At 28.4% G+C, this 17,299-nt stretch overlaps 1 protein-coding gene across 2 annotated transcripts in view; it reads right to left on the bottom strand.

The window, feature by feature from the left end:
- PCBP4_1 (Poly(rC)-binding protein 4) overlaps positions 1 to 17,299 on the bottom strand; it is a 104,911-nt gene that overhangs the window by 29,879 nt on the left and 57,733 nt on the right. Inside the window, exons 8-11 of one of the 2 annotated variants that reach the window (XM_051213121.1) lie at positions 16,743 to 16,880; positions 13,751 to 14,042; positions 6,440 to 7,226; positions 1,685 to 4,054 (exon numbers count right to left, since the gene is read on the bottom strand). In XM_051213121.1, coding sequence (XP_051069066.1) covers positions 3,673 to 4,054; positions 6,440 to 7,226; positions 13,751 to 14,042; positions 16,743 to 16,880 — 1,599 coding nt within the window. In that variant the 3' untranslated portion in view covers positions 1,685 to 3,672. Of the gene's footprint in view, positions 1 to 1,684; positions 4,055 to 6,439; positions 7,227 to 13,750; positions 14,043 to 16,742; positions 16,881 to 17,299 lie in introns of those variants that run through there. The other variant, XM_051213122.1, reaches the window with a different exon arrangement.

Genomic DNA, 17,299 nt, shown 5'->3' with positions numbered 1-17,299 from the left:
AGATGATCCGAATAGCCTTTTATAGAAAAAAAGCTTAAATTGGTTATTAACGAAACGTAGTACGTACTTAGGGTCATTACCAGAAAAAAACTAGGTCTGTGATTCACCAAAAACGTAAAAGACATGAAAACGATTATATCACATCCCACTGTGTAAATCAATTTAAATGTATCTGTTACCACAGATACATAGGGAGGAGTAATCGTGAACACATACCCCAATGGCTGTAGAAACACATAAAATCAAATGACTCAATAAAAGTAGACGATGAACATTCATCATCCTCTATTGGTGAACACATAATTGAAACGGATCATAAGATTGATTTCAACACGGCTTTTATGGTGTTGTACAAAAGTGTAAAAGGGTATACACCAAGGTTTATTGAAGCCTTAGTCATACGAAAATTCAAATCCTCTTTGTGTATTCAAAAATAATTTATTCTCACCTTGAACCTACCCTAGTAATGTTAGCTTATTGTTTAAAGTGATGAGGTTTCAAATTGTTTTCACATTATTTTCTTTATTATCCATGTCTCCTCGTACTCTCCATCTCTAGTCTAGTTAACCTTTTATATTTATATATATACTCTTAACAAATATATGTATGATTAGATTTTTTTAAAATGTATTGCGCTAATATATGTCACATAGTTCTAATAAACTTCATCTTCTTATTACACAATCTAACTTTATCAAATGGACTAAGTACTTCAAATCAACAGTGATCAATAAACAAGGAAAATTTTCAGGATAGTAGATTTTTTCCGACTTAATAATTTTATACCATATACCTTATAATTGTCATAATGATTTCGTATTTCACTAATAAATTTAAATAAATAGGCATATTTCATTCATTATAGTCTTGAACACATAGAACGCTCATGTACACAATGTACAAATAAACAATGTCTTTTCATTCAATTATTATCAATCATTTGAATTTGGCATAGTATTATCTATTTTCTAATCTATCACTATTTAAATGTGTACTAAATTATTCCCCTAATGCCTAAAGTATAATTAACATCCATGGTGGTCTAGCTTCAACTGACTCACGATCTTAACCATTGAAATTACTATAATATGCACAAAACCCATCTGATATTAATCAACATATGCTCACTAGTGACTGGCTTCAAGATATATATCCTGGAGTTCGAGTGAGAAGTGGTGACCAGTGGAGTTCAGCCAGGTCTGTTGTAAGATAGTAACTCACTAAAGACAATGGTGAATGTGTCACTCAGTTTCGTGGATTAGTTGAAGTTAGACATTAACACCGTTGTATACCGGCTCAGTGGTCTAGGGGTTAAGTGCTCGCGCGTGAAACCAGTAGGTCCTGGGTTCGAATCTCGCAGGGGGCGAGGTCGTGGATGCTCACTGCTAAGGAGTCCCACAATAAGACAAAACGGCCGTCCAGTGCTTCCAGGTTTTCCATGGTGGTCTAGCTTCAACTGATTCATGATCTTAACCATTGAAAGTAAGTTGATTCTGTTACTAACTAATTGACAACTCGTCAATCAATCGATTTTTTTTCAATAAAATTAAGAGAACACAACAAATGACAAAAAGAAAGAGGGGATAAATAAAAAAAGAAAGGTAAGAATATACATTCAAGCCTATGAACAACTTATCTAGCTACTTAATCAACGAATGAATTAATGAATAATTTAATTACTTACTTATTATTATTGTCGTTAATAGGGAAGTAATTAAGAAATCATTCCGTATAAACACATTACATTCTATTTATTTATTTATTTGAAATAAAAAAAGAAAGAGAAAAGAAAAGAAAAGAAAATCTAGTTATCAACAGATGATCTATGTTGTTTTAATTTGTAAATAATTTAAATCTGTTGATTTCTGAAAAGAAAATAATCATCATCATAATGGCAATTACTTTAATTATATTAAAAACTTAACAACCAAAATAATACTCCATTATTGTTATTGTTGTTATTAGAAGTTTTATATTTTATCTCATTTTCATAAAAATGTTTTTATAATATGATTATTGATGTCATGACACTTAATCAGTATCACTTTAATTGACCTATATTATTGATTATTGATTAATTATACAGAAAAAACAAACAAAAAAACAACAAAATGATCCGTTTATTTAAGTGTTCATTTGATTGATCTAATCGATATCATTAATCTGTTGATGAAATTGATTACAAAAAGAAAAAAGGCACTTGATAAGTATAATCATTCTAATGAGAATCAACAAATGAATGTTAGAGATAAACATGTTTGTTTTGTGTGTGTGTGTTGTTTGTCTTGTTTTGTTTTGTTTTTAATAATTACGATCCTTCTGTCAAATAAATTGTATACAAAATGACTATACATTTAAATGACAATTTATTTGATCATTACACAATGAATAATATTGAAATATTATGTAATCAATTAAAGTGAAAACAATAGAATTCTTTTATTTCATAAAAGTAATCAAAGACTTCGTGCACAATTCACCATGGTTTTTGTTTTGTTTTTTCTTTCTATTTTATACTATAATGTTCAAAATTATGAAGAAATCAAATTAACAAATATGGCATCCTATTGTAAGCTGTGTTGTTTGTTGTATAATATATGTACTTGTCTACTAACACTATCATGAAACTACTGTGCAAGATTGTTGCTATGTATATATTGTTTTAAAATTAAAAAAAACATTTGAATGGAATCAATTACGTTTGTTTCAAATATTATAATATATACTATGTTAATGAGACATTCAGTACTATTGAATAATCTCTTCATCTATGAATGTCTATGCGCAATATATATATATATATATATATATATATATATATATATATATGCGTATGTTACTGTAAATAAAAGATGATAGTATCAGATTTTCATTGTATGTTAATAATTGACAAAGGCAATCATACCGGCCAATAATTCCGCGGAAATCCTTTCACATATCAATATGTATATATATGTATATATTTAGATATAATTAGATACAATATTTGCATTCATATGGATCGTTTTTGTAGTGCGAAATAAAACAAAATAAATTTGGAATTAAATACTTTTACTACTATTAATATTATTACTATTAATATTAGTATTATTATTAACAGTAATTGTTACCATAAAGTAAAATTAAACAATAAAGAGAGTACACAATGACAAAATCAGGAAATAGTGATTATTCTTTTGATATGTTTTATCAATTACCATTGAAATGGTTTGTTTCAATTAGCGAAGTTAAGATAAATGTGTATCATCGACGGTTAGCAATACTTTTGTATATTAATGAGTACCTTTTTGAGACAATATTTATTACTATTATTGTTATTATTATACCTGTTATGAATCGCCATAAAACAATGAAACAGTAATAGACTTCAATGACTTTTATGTAGTTTATACTGTAGAATATACATTAAAATAATAGTTATATGCAGTCAGCATTCGTGTTAATTAAACACCGGAAGAAACAGAGTTTAATTACATTCCAAATGTAATGGAAAACAGATAAAATCTATTCAATATATCAATTCATTGTTATTTTCAAATCATCACTAATTTCATATGAGGATGCAATGCAATTCCCATGACATGACATGCATATTTAATAAATAATCAATATTAAACTTTGAGAATTATTAAGAAAACAAAAATAAAACTAAACTAAATTTTCAATTAAAATTTAGTAAGGTATTATTCTTGATCTCCTGGTCAACCGATGACTAGATTTAAATTTTAAACTCAATTGATTATCATCTTCATAGATTGGTTGAAAACAATCCATTGTTTGTTCATGTAAATCAGGTGATAGATTTTCTTTTAGTAACAATAATGAAGATGAATTCATATGTGAAGTGTTTGTAGTATTCATTGGAATATTTGATTGAAATAAACTATAATCAATATGTTCACAATTCTTCTTCAATGGTGACAAATATATTTTATTATGGTTTTCAGAATGTTTATTTAATGAATTGATTATTAAACTATTTTTAGTCATTAAAGCAGTTGCAGCTGATGCTAATCGAACATTAAATGCCCACATTTCTCGATGTATTGCAATACTGATTGTCAATGTTTTTTTTTAAAAATATTTGTATTATTTCACAATTATAAGTTGAGGTTAACAAGTGTTGAAGGACATTTTTTAAGTAATTAATATTGTCGATGGTATTTTTTTCAATATGACGTCATGTAGCATTAATGTGTATATGTGTAGTTGAGTGTATATGTTTGTATGGATGTAAGCGAGAGAGATAGAGATATAGGGAGAGAGTCAATGAGCAAATTTAAAAGACCAACATGCATGACATTTGGAAAATAGAAATTATCAGTATTATGATCAGTAGTAGTAGTAGTAGTAGTAGAATGAATAAAAGTGAAATGTCAGTGTGGTGGAAAAAAAGAAAAAAATACTGCAAATAATTACGTGCATAAATAATGATGAATTCATCATGCAATTCAATGTAGTACAACTAAACATGCATTAAAATTCAAGAAACATCTAAATCTAGATAGACTAGGTAATTAATTATACTTTCAATTTCATTTTTACCCAACAACGAAAAAAGTAACATTCAATTCAGTTACATCATAGATGTCAGAATACAGTCGTTGAGAGTAATGTATTAATTAGTCGTCTAACAAATAAAATCTGCGTACATTAATCAAACAATTTTTTCTTTTTTTTCTCTTTAAAAAAACGTCTCTGATAATCATGTTGACTATTCATTAGGGAAAATATTTTTAGTCAAAACATTGAGTTGTGTCAATTTAGTGAAATGAAGTATTTATGAAGGGATACCCTAGCTTCAATTGACTCATGATCTCAACTGTTTAAATTACTACAATCTCCACAAAACCCCTTCTGATACTAATCAACATGTGCTCACTAGTGACTGGCTTCAAGATATATATCCTGGAGTTCGAGTGAGAAGCAGTGACCAGTGGAGTTCAACCAGGTCAGTTGTGAGGTAGTAAATCACTGATGACAATGGTGGATGTGTCGCTCAATTTCGTGCATTAGTTGAAGTTGGACATTAACACCGTTGGATGCCGGCTAAGTGGTCTAGTTGGTTAAGCGCCTGGCCCGAGACTGATAGGTCCTGGGTTCTAGTCCCGCGGGGCGGGGTCATGGACTTTCAATGATGTGGAGTCCCACAATAGGGCGAAACGGTCGTCCAGTGCTTCCAGGTTTTCCATGGTGGTCTAGTTTTAATTGACTCATGATCTCAATTGTTTATAGGATACTCTAAGGTTTACGTAATCTAAATACCTATTGTATTATTTCAAGTATTAAATTCATTCTGTAAATTTGTTAGGTTTAATGGTATTTGAATGAAGCTTCGGGTAAAATATTTTCAATATTAGTATTGAATAAGATACATTTCTTTGGGAAGTCTATAGAATTTTATTTGGTTCAAGTTATTATCTAAAATAAAAGAGTTTATACTACTTATGGAACCTAATCTTATGTTTGCATTGATACAGTAACTGTTCCATGATATTGAATATTACAATTTGTCAATTCTTGCATATTATCTATTATTCTTTACTGTTCTCCATTATTCTTACTCGGAATTTTGTCAAAAGACTTTGCTGTATTGCGGAAAATGTTAAAGGCAGTTAGCGGAGTGTGTGGGGAATCTTTTGAGGTCATTATTATTATGGTTGTGCATAGACATCTAAAGTCTTGCAAACTCCTGATAGGTGTCATTTTGTCAGGTACTAATCATCCCCTTCATTCTTATCTTTCTCTTTGTATATCTTTTTGATAAAACGAGATCTCGTTATATTAAAATTCATGCACACAAGCAAAGGTATAAAAGTTCTACAATATCGTATCTAGCAAATATACTGTGATGAACAAGTTGTTAGAGTTGACCTAGTCAATAACTTGTATTCTTAAACATGTTTCTAATTGAAAAATTGTACAAGTTCACCTTTTTCTTTCCTTTTCCTTGTTTTTGTAAAAGAAACTTGTTGAAATACCTCTTGCTGAGAATTCTATATTGTACCAATATTTAATATTGAATAAAACCATTAATAATAGTAATAATATTGGGAAATTTATGACAACTCACTTTAAAATTTTAAAAGCCTAGTCGATTTTCATATTCGATATGTTTACCAGCACCTATTTTACTGAATATATATAGGACTGTGGATATATTATACTGAGTAGCCCAGCAAATAACTATCGCATGCAGAATTCCAGATGATGGGCTTACACGACAAGAAGGAACCGCCTTGTAGCTGGAAAGCTTAATGTAAATCTAAAGGTAAGCCATGTATCATAGTGTAATATATCACTTGATATAAAATTATTTGAACCTTTTTTATGTTCAAATATTCTATTTTCACTATGAGTAAATAATATTTAGATTAAGAAACAGATAATAAGTGAAGAATAAAAGAAGGAGATAAGAATGAGAGATGCGATCACTAACCTGCTGTTTATAAGGAATTGAGCTAAATTTACTGAATCCAACTTTCCAGAAACTGTTATTTTTCTTTCTTTTGCACCATCTTCACAGTTGGATATTTTGATTTGTGCTTTAGATGCGTTTCTAATTTCATTGATTGTTGTACCACCACGTCCAATAATACAACCGATTACATCATTAGAAATAATCATCTCTCGGACAATAATACTCTCTTCTGTATTAGCCAAAGAAAATAATGAATTTTGTTGTTGAGGATTTAAAATTGTATTGATTGACAGGGATGGAAGACCAAGTAAAGATGCTGTATTCTGTAGACCACAAATTGATTTTATGGGATCTAGTGGAGTTGAAAGTGATGTATAATTATTATTTGAGTCAATAGGTAATGAACCATTACAGATGGATAAACTATTTGGTGATGCATTGTTACTATTATTATTCATGCATATATCAGATTGATTAACAATTATATCACTAAGACTATTAGATGTTGATGTTGTAAATTGATCTTCAGGCAGTCTATTCGATATTTTAAGAAGAGCTGTAGGTGAAGAAAACATATAGTTATTAGGTGAACCAACAATTGGTAAAGCAGCAGCTGTTGGAGTTGGGTAACAACCAAGTATACCAGGAGTAAGAGCTATTTCTGGCATATTCAAAGGTTGTCCAATGGAATGCATCCCAGTTGCAATTGGATTTGTATTTGGTAATGGAGCCAAAATCGATGAAAAATATGATTGAAAGTTAGCTAAATCTAATTGATTCAATGTAGCAAACAAATGAACTTGATCTATAAACAAAAAAGAAGAATAACATTTATTGTACGATGAAAAACATAATGTTGTATGAAACCCTTGTACAATTCCAAGTATTAGGTAAATTTAATTTAAAATATCACTTAACGTAAACCATAGTAACTAACTTTTTGGCATTGAATGCTGGGTCAACCATTATATGAAATATTTTTACGAGGAAATCTGACATAAAACATTATTCTATGCAATAGTATAGACAATGAACATTATTAATTATACTTTTGTTACAGGGAACAATATGTTTTAAATTCTCATTGATGAATAAATATCCTCCTTTTAGTTTTTTAGTGTTAATTAACTACTATTGAAAACAATAAATATCTGAAGTATAATAATTCTCAAAACTGTACTAGAATTATTGAAAAGAGTTCTGTTAGTAACATTATTCTTTCCAAAGAATACTTGAAATCATCTAAAAAAAGAGACTACATTAAGCCAACTTAAACTAATTTGTTTCCATAAGATGTTTATTGATGTATGGCAGCATAAACATTCTAATTTGAAGAAATTTACAATACTATCAATATGTTTGAGTGAATATTCTTATATTGACTTATATTTCTTGATTTAATTCAGAATGCTTTAAGGCAATAATAAGCATTTTATTTATATGTTACTTAATGTGAAAAATTTCGTATCTACTGTGATAGATATGCATACAACTTTGTTATAACCTGACCGGAATAAATGAATGGTAACCGTTGGGAATTATATATGGACTAATACGATAAAATCATTCTTAATATATAACTGTCAAGTAACTAAATTATATATATTTACATTTCTCTTATTACGAGCTCTTAATTAATCTATTGATTACTGTCATATGATTTACTATTCTCAAGTTATTCTTAATAAATTAGATACAGTTTCTCATAATCACAACCTCTTTTTGTCTTGATCTTGTACAGTTATTATTTCCTATTTTATGGTATGATGTGGTCTAATTTGTTTGTATGTAAACGCAGTATGTTTGAAATATATGATTCGTATCACGGACGCTGAAATTAACGTTCTGGACTTAACAGGTAGGACTAAGCAGAAAAGGGACCAATCGGAACTCTTGGCTTCTGTTACTCGTGTATGCGTCCTATAAGTCAGCGTATCGTATTTCACAATGTCCTATAGCTAAAGACTTGTTATACACTTTATCATATTACTTAAAGTTTATCAATTTCAAAATTGGAAATAATTATTCTGGAGTTCTTGTTAAACATCTATATATATTTATACACCAGAATATTAAGTCACATGGATTATTGACAAGATGATTGACATGTTTGAAAGAATCTAAATAATCCCAAAGTATTAAGAAACATAAAACTAATAATAACTTAGGAATTAATCATGATTTTTTAAAAGAAAAATATAACTTCTATTTCTATTAGATCTCAATGCATTACCAATAGAATTCATAATAGACAACAGACGAAAAAGTCGAAGAATTTCAATTGTTCAAATATCTAGATAAATAAAATGTGTAAATAACAGGTGAATGGATAATCATACGAAGTGTCTACTTTACTTAGTTTGATTATTTAGTTTTATGTTAAAATTAAGATATAAAACAAAATTGTAGCAAAAATAAAGAGAAACAAATGCAAGTAAGAAAGAAAAAACACACAAATAAGGCACATTATTCATGTATTATACATCAATGAACAGGAATATAAGCAGACAGATATGATTGTATAGAGATACTACTTTTAGAATTAGAATAGATGGAATATGTATTTTAGGTATATATATACTTTTGATAGGATATAAATAAAAAAATTTTTAATCAAAATACCTGGCAAATTAATCTTAAATATTTTCTTTATTCATTTTTTTTTCAATTTTATACATGGTAACAATATAATTTAATGAATGAGCCAATCAGATTTAAGATAGAGAATTTTGAATTTTCGCGTAAAATTTGTTTATTCATATGACTAGATAACATTTTGTAATTATAGTTGATGTTGATTCGTAATGAAAATTTAAAGTTTAATTCTTTTTTAACATTAATTTTTGATTTTTTAAAAAAACTCTCATAGGTGGGTAAATTTTCATAAGGGTACTTTGACGTCTCTGAACGATCGCATATAAATTATAGTCTCACCTTAAACATGAATAGATATTATGTAATTATAAAACGATTAGATTTTGCAGTAGTTATAATAATGAAGTCAAAATCATGGTGAATAATAATGCAGAATATTTTCGAATTCTGGTTAAGTGCTTAAAAATTCTTGATGAATAGTATATTTCGAAACACTATATAGTACATCATTATTATGCATCATTTTTGTTTAAGAACGACGTTCTCTAGATAACGTCGTAACAAACACAAGCACAGAAAGGAAAAATCAGTAGCGGTATTTCCTATTAATAGTGTTCTCATAACATTATTAACAAAGAGACTAGTTTAAGTGATATCCATTGTTTAGGATCTTTTTATATCTTCGAATACAATTTGTAAATTATTATAGATAATGTCATTCATTCAATTAGTGAAATAATCGACATTTATGAGTTCCATTCTGGATAGATAGTGGGTAGCAATGAAATCCAGAATGCATGTTTCTTCCTATTTACAACAACTAATACAAAAATGAACTAAATATATTTAGAAGTTTAGAAATAATTGATTTTGAAGAGTATTCACCAAATTCGGGGAGATCGTGATTAGAACTTATTTATAATGAGTCAATTTTATGTAACTTAATAGCATTAGAATTTCTCAAACCGACTGTAATGTTACAAGGATTGTCATTGACAATAAGGAATATTGGGTTTATGAAATTATTTATTTGTTTTATTATATTTAATGAAGTAATGAAGTAAACATAACTGTTTCATGAAGTGACGTACAAAAAAGTATCAACTAGAATGTTTCTCATAAATTTAATCAGCTCAGTTATTTATTCGCTATTTAAATGATTGCCAGTTGAACACATTCAACAACTAATTCTATTATAATTTGAGAGGGGTTTGGATATTGTGGTAACTTAATGGTTGAATTCATGAATCAATTGAAGCTAGACCACCATGGAAATCTTGGAAGTACTGGACGGCCGTTTCATTCTATTATGAGACTCCTCAGTAGTGCGCATCCACGATCCCGCCTCGCGAGATTCGAACCCTGGACCTATCAGTCGTGCATGCGAACGCTTAACCACTAGACCATTGAGCTGGTCGGCATCCAACGGTGTTAATATCTAACTTCAACTAGTTCACAAAATTGCGCCACCGCCCACCCTTCACTTCAGTGTGTTACTATCTCACAACAGATCCAGTCGAGCTTCACTGGTCACTGCTTCTAACTAGAACTCCAGCAAATACTTTTTGGAGACCGTCACCAGTGGGCATTCTATGTACAACTTGTCTAACTGATAAGCAGTCATAATTGATTCGAAAAAACATTGAGCTGTAATTAAACTATGTTTATGAATAGTTAACTAAATAACAAACAACAAAAAAAGCAATAGTATATCCATTTGATCTATAATAGTGAATGAATTCAGTTTGATCCTATTGGTTATTAACAAAATGGGTAGAAAAATCTTACAAAAGCTGGTTAAAATATTTATTGATATGACAATTAAGTAATATAACATAATATGTATTTTTTTAATACTGATTTCTAGTTAAACCAAAAAAAAACTACACAACAAAAACAAAACAAGATAAAGTCTGATGATGGTTTCAAACTCATGCTTCTTAAAGAAATAAATAAAAAAAATAAAAAAACAAAAGAAAAGAAATTGACCGATATTAGTTACTATCAGAAAAATATATTTCTGACTAATAACATCCTGTATATTTTTTCAAAAAAATAACTGATTACTCATATTTTGAATGGTAAACCTATATGATGTATATATATATAATATTTCTTTCTTTCTTTTTTTATGCTTTCTACTTAAAAAAGGTTATAAACTGGTTTCGTTATTTTCCACCTATTTCTGTTATATATCTATATATACATATGTTTTTCTTTCATCATGTAGTTTGACATTTGAACATGGTAAAGAACATTTAAACGTTTGTCATTTACACTTGAATATTTTGTTTAAACTAAAATAAATATTTTAAATTAAATAACATTTAAACAAAAATATATTAAAGTTAAGTGTACACATACACATATATCTTTATACATATGAATATGTATAGGTAAGAATTATGTTACAAACTATTGTCAGTTATTTTTTCTAAAGAATATACTTTTATACTTTTCTTTATAAAACAGTGAACTAAAATAAAGACACTTCTATATGAATGTGTAAAGTTTATGCTGAAATTTTTCTATACAATATGATAGTTTACTTTTTACAAACAAAAACACATAGACGTCTTGTTAGGGATAAGAATAATGATGATTATAATAACAGTAAGAAATAGTGATTATTCAGTAATTATTTTAAATAATACGTCGATAATAAATGAAACGAAACAAAGTTTTAATGGTTAAATTCATGAATTAGAAATGTGGAAGTATTGGGCGACTGGTTTGTTCTAGTATGTGATACCTCATCAATGTGCATCCATGATTTCGCACATCAACTCAGAAGACTTAACATGTAGACCATTGAATTGGTTGGCATCCAACGGTGTTATTGTTTAACGTTAACTGATCTATAATCTTATACAACCATTTATTCATTGTGTGAGATGGATAATTGTTTCACACTCGACACGGAATACACTCTATTGGTTACAGCTTCTCACAAGAACTATGAGAAATCTATCTGGAAGCTAGTTACAGATTTCTATTTGAAATTGATCAGTAAAAGTAATCAGTGATAAATGTTCATTTATATAAGTTAACATTTATTACAAAAATTTAATTAATGTGATCATATACTAGTAAACTTAATTTTTTAAAAATAAAATTGCCAAACTATCTACATTGTGATATGATGGAAAGAAGAGTCAATTTTCGATTGATTTACTCATTATGAGTTTTGTTCAAGATTACTTCTGTTTTGATTCGATGTAGTGATTACTCAATGTAGTATTTGTTTCCTTTTCTCGTATGATATTTTATTCTGTATAATATACGATATTCTTGTATTCCATTGACATGAACTATGCTCAGTATGTGATTTGTTATATATGTGATTTCATTCTAATTATTAATCAAAAGGGGTGTACAGTCAATATACAAATGAGTGTATTTTCTACTAGGGTTGTCGTCGTGTTTTGGGGTTAATAAATCATCCCTTATACCAATCTCTGTGTTCTTACTTTCGCATCGTGGGAATTGCAGAGGTCCCTCGTTCCGAGTAAAAGTGATAAGCGTTTCCGACATAATAATCAGCGACGACCAGATACAAAAAGTAGCATTAAAAGAGCCAACACAATAAGCATTCAAACGACAAGTTATAACACATTGATAACAAATAATGAAGTGAACAGTCATTTAACAAAATGATATATCGCATTATTTAAAAGTAATACTTGTATATTTCTATTAGACATGATTATCAATAGTGATAAAATTATTTTGATTAAAAGTAGAACTGAACAGATGTTCAAGATTATTTGATTGTTGTTTTTTGTTTTGCTTTGTAAAAAATATTATCTTTGTTATATCGGGACGAAGAATAAGTGAATAGTAACCGCTGGGATCTATTTATGGATTAATATTATATATATATATATATATATATATATATATATATATATACTGTATAATTATTATTTTTCTATTTTATGGTATAGTGTGATCTGGTTTGTTTGTATATAAGCCCAGCATGTCTGAAATACATGATTCATTTAGCGGAGGCTGATATTAGTGTTCTGAACTAAATCGGTTAAGTTAGGCCAGAAGCTACTATCTTGGTGTACCAATAAGAACTCAGAGTTGACTCTGGACTGCTCATACTGGTTTACGAGTCATTCTTCTGATCAATAAGTTAGTGTTCTAAATGGTGATCATATCACGTGATAGTTAACAGATCATAAAGACATAACAATTTTGGAATAGTCAGTAATTTGAATGCTATTACAAATAATTGGTAATAATGAATTCTAATGTCAATTTCATGATGTATAATCTCAGACTAGCATATAAGTCAAATAATTCTCGGTGATTTTGTAAAAAAAATAATTTTACAAAAATGAAATACGTGAAAATTACATTTACTTATATATTATGCAAGAAAATAATGATCATTATCGAAAGACCGAATCCACCGTGTGTTGATTAGTATATATAAATAAACCCTAGTCATAATTAAGTGAACAGACTAAAACGTACATGGCCATCACTTCATAGTTTTCCGGAACTCTGGAGGTAAATAAATCAAAACTTGAAATAGATTCATATCATTGAAAGCTTTATTTTATTATTAACAAATTATCTCTTTCATTGGTTTTGAATTATATTTTTAATACCTAAATATAATAGGCTGTTATTTATATCTTTCATTGACAGTTCTGTTAGTTTTATTGATTTTTAAATTTGATGATAATTATTATAACAGAATAAATGAATTTATTTCCTTACCTGAAATGAGATCTGACATTTGACTAACTGGTCGACCAGAACCAATTACTGTTAGAGGAGATTGAATAGTATTTGCTGTAGGTAGATTAGGTACAATAGATGTATTATTAACACCACATCCAACATTACATGAACCAGATACTCCAGTTCCTCCAGGTAAAATACCAGATGGTATCCCAAACTGATTTGTATAAGTTCTATTTAAAGTAGTTGGACTAACAGAGTTCACTTCGTTTGATAATAACGAGGCTGATGTTAACATTGGTGTAGTATATCCTGATTCATGTGAATTCTTGTTTCAGTAAAATAATGAATAATGAAATGCAAATGAATGTAATTTTTAGTCACTTTCAATCTCAATTTTATCAAGAAATTGAAAGAAAGGTCTATAAAATATAAATAAAACTTTAGTGACCCAATCATTAATTAAGATAAAGTGGTAGATTCAGAAATCTTCCTTATCACTGAATGTAAAGGGCATCGAAATACAGTAGTCAAATTACATCAATGTTTATTTTTCTTAACTCATTTCAAAACTCACTTCACTCTAGAAGCAAGTTCATAATTCAAACAAACATCATATAAAACAAAAGTATCTTTTTAAATTGAATAAACATTAAAGATCTTATGAAGCCAGATTTTAGATACCTTTGATAATGTTATAAAGAAATGTTGACAATAGAATTTAGCTAACTACATAAATGATTTACAACAAATCTCAACTTCTTAAACATTAAATATATAAAATGTATTTTTGGAATTCACCTAAGAAACAGAGTTTTAAGCTGTTCTTCATTCATATACTCTTATACAACATTTAAAAGTCTAAACATTGATTCATAGAACATATTAGGTTAGGACATTACATATATATATATATACAACACTGAATACCTAACTTTTCATTATGACCATAGTCAAATGCAAAATATATTTAAGATTATCCTATTATATTTCATATTTACAAGATAAACGATTTGTTCTAAGAAAGAATGTATGTTGTTGAATTTAACGAAGAGATTTAAACAATCTCTGTTAAACTTCGAAGAAAACTATATCTAAAATAATGTGTAGGCTTTATATCTTCTTCTATCATATTCATTCTTAAGAATAGTCAAACAATGTAATGTGAATAAAAAGTATAACAAACTTCAATTCTTTTTCTTTCTCTTTTTATAAATTAGTTTACATTCAAGTGTAAAGTGCACCATTTTTCTTTTTAGTACACTTAACGATTAGAATATTCCAGTCAAATGTAGTATGATTTATATTTAGTCGCATGTTAAATTTCTTTTATTGAATACAATACTGAACAATTGAAGAAGAAAAAGAAAGACGCAAAATAAAAAAGTATAATATTCAGCTCCTGATTGATGTTTCCTTCTTTATTTGGTTAAATAATATCGAGAGAAATATCATTGATCAATTGAATACAGTAGTAAATGATGTCTAGGGTTAGCTTGCGGTGTGTGCTACTTATATTGATATAAGTAGTATATGTCGCGAGTTAAAACGTAATATCTGGCAGCAGAAGATGAGGTGAAGATCAAGAAAAGAAGAGCGAGAGCACAATGGACTTTTTAAGAAAACGCATGTACAATGGAATGGGAGACAATGGATTAGTGTTTGCAACGGAAACAGTCCAGTTTGATATGATGCATTAATATTTTGCAAATTGACGATTGACTTTATGGTATTCAGATTTTATTAAGATAGTCTATAATTTCGTAGTAAGTTCATTAGATTGTCTCCACCGTGATCTTGTTCACTACAAGCTTACGATATTTTTATGGATATATTGAAAGCTTCTGAACTTTCAGGCTGTTTATAATTATTCTTCTTCAGAGTTTTGTATTCTATTGTTTCAAAATATAAAATGATTATTTATGAATATGAAACCATGTTTTATAATTAAATTTAATGATCCGATCAAGTGTTGTCTTTTAAGACTAAATTTTTGTACTCTCTCATTTCATTATTTTATAATTTTTAGTCTAATGATGATTTCTGTATAGTTTTCTTAAAGTTTTCGCAGTGTGAAGAAAAAAGAAAGGAAGCCAAATAATGATGATGATGATGAAAGTTCTTATAATATGTACAAGGTAAAGACATATATATATATATAAAGAATAAACCGTAACAGATTTCACAGTCCATGTATTACATTTTCGTTCTGTTTTTCATTTCTGTTTTCTTAGTAAAAGGTTTACCAGTGTAAGAAACGTATAATTTTACCACCGTTTCTCAAAACATTAATTCAGAGCTAAAATAAAATTACTAACTGGATATTGGTTTAAATGAAGTCATCATAAAATGAACCATCTAAGTTATAAATTAACAACACCATACTTTCAAGGCTTCTGAAACTGAATACTTTACATCAGATGATTGTTGTTTTAGAATTAAAACCCTCAGCGACTTAGCTCATGACCGATCACAATATATATATATATATATATATATATATATATATATATTTTCAATGGATCTTTCTCTGACACCCTTTTTCGAGAGTTGAACATACTCACTCGACCTAATACACAGTTACTCTAGGTCTTATTTAACTAATGTATGCCTGTCATGACATATATACTTTATAAAGATTTTATTATACCAAATTAATAACTATATATTTTTGACTTGAAGTTAGAATGTATACTGAAAAGATAATGTAGGAAAGCTAGACGTTCTTCTGGTTTAATCGGGATCATTATGTGGAATAGGTTATTTAAGGCTGCTTTAATGATAATTCTTCTCCTGATTTTTGAATATTTTGATGCCATTTACACTTATAAAAACAAAAATCAACTTTAGAAGTTGATGATGATGAGTAATTTGGTGGCCTCACTTATGAAGCTACAAACGTTAACAATAACTAATCATATTCAAATGAAATGATATATTGTTCTAAATACTTCAAATAAACATGATGAGCAAAGGCGTTAATTTACTTTGAATATTCATTTACAAAACGAATTCCATGTTAACTAACCTCGCACACTGAAAGTGGAAGTCCAGACACGTTTGAATGCAGTAAACCAGATGAAAATGTAGTGGCAGGACATATTAATCCTGGATTACCAATCACGGGTTTTGGTCGATAAAGAATGACCGGACCTTTATTTGGGCACTGTGAATTGAAAGCGATAACAATTGTTAGTAATATTTTGTTCTTAATAAATGATGTAGAAAACTGCTGTGAAACAAACGACAGACTGAAAAGTTATTATATTGAAAAATCTTATATTCTTAATCGAGTATTCAAACTGTGTTTCTATTCCACATCAAGACGTTTTGATATAACAAATCTTATTGTAACTTTTTAAAAAAAATACTACAGACTATATCTTGACACCTTTTACAGTAGCTAAAACTAAACAACATTTACTGTCTTTTATTTTCATATTGAACTAAGAGGTTACGAGAAACAATTAATGCTTCTGTGATTAAAGGAATACAAAACTAAGCTAAGCTACTTCGTCTCTTAAGTCAGTAATTTAAATTAACATGATACCTACAGATATCTTTCCTCTTTATCATAGTATCACC

This window comes from Schistosoma haematobium, chromosome 3, assembly GCF_000699445.3.
Source record: "Schistosoma haematobium chromosome 3, whole genome shotgun sequence".
NCBI classification, from domain to species: domain Eukaryota; kingdom Metazoa; phylum Platyhelminthes; class Trematoda; order Strigeidida; family Schistosomatidae; genus Schistosoma; species Schistosoma haematobium.
The sequence above is the reverse complement of the archived record's forward strand: the minus strand, read 5'-3'. Positions and strand labels throughout refer to the sequence as shown.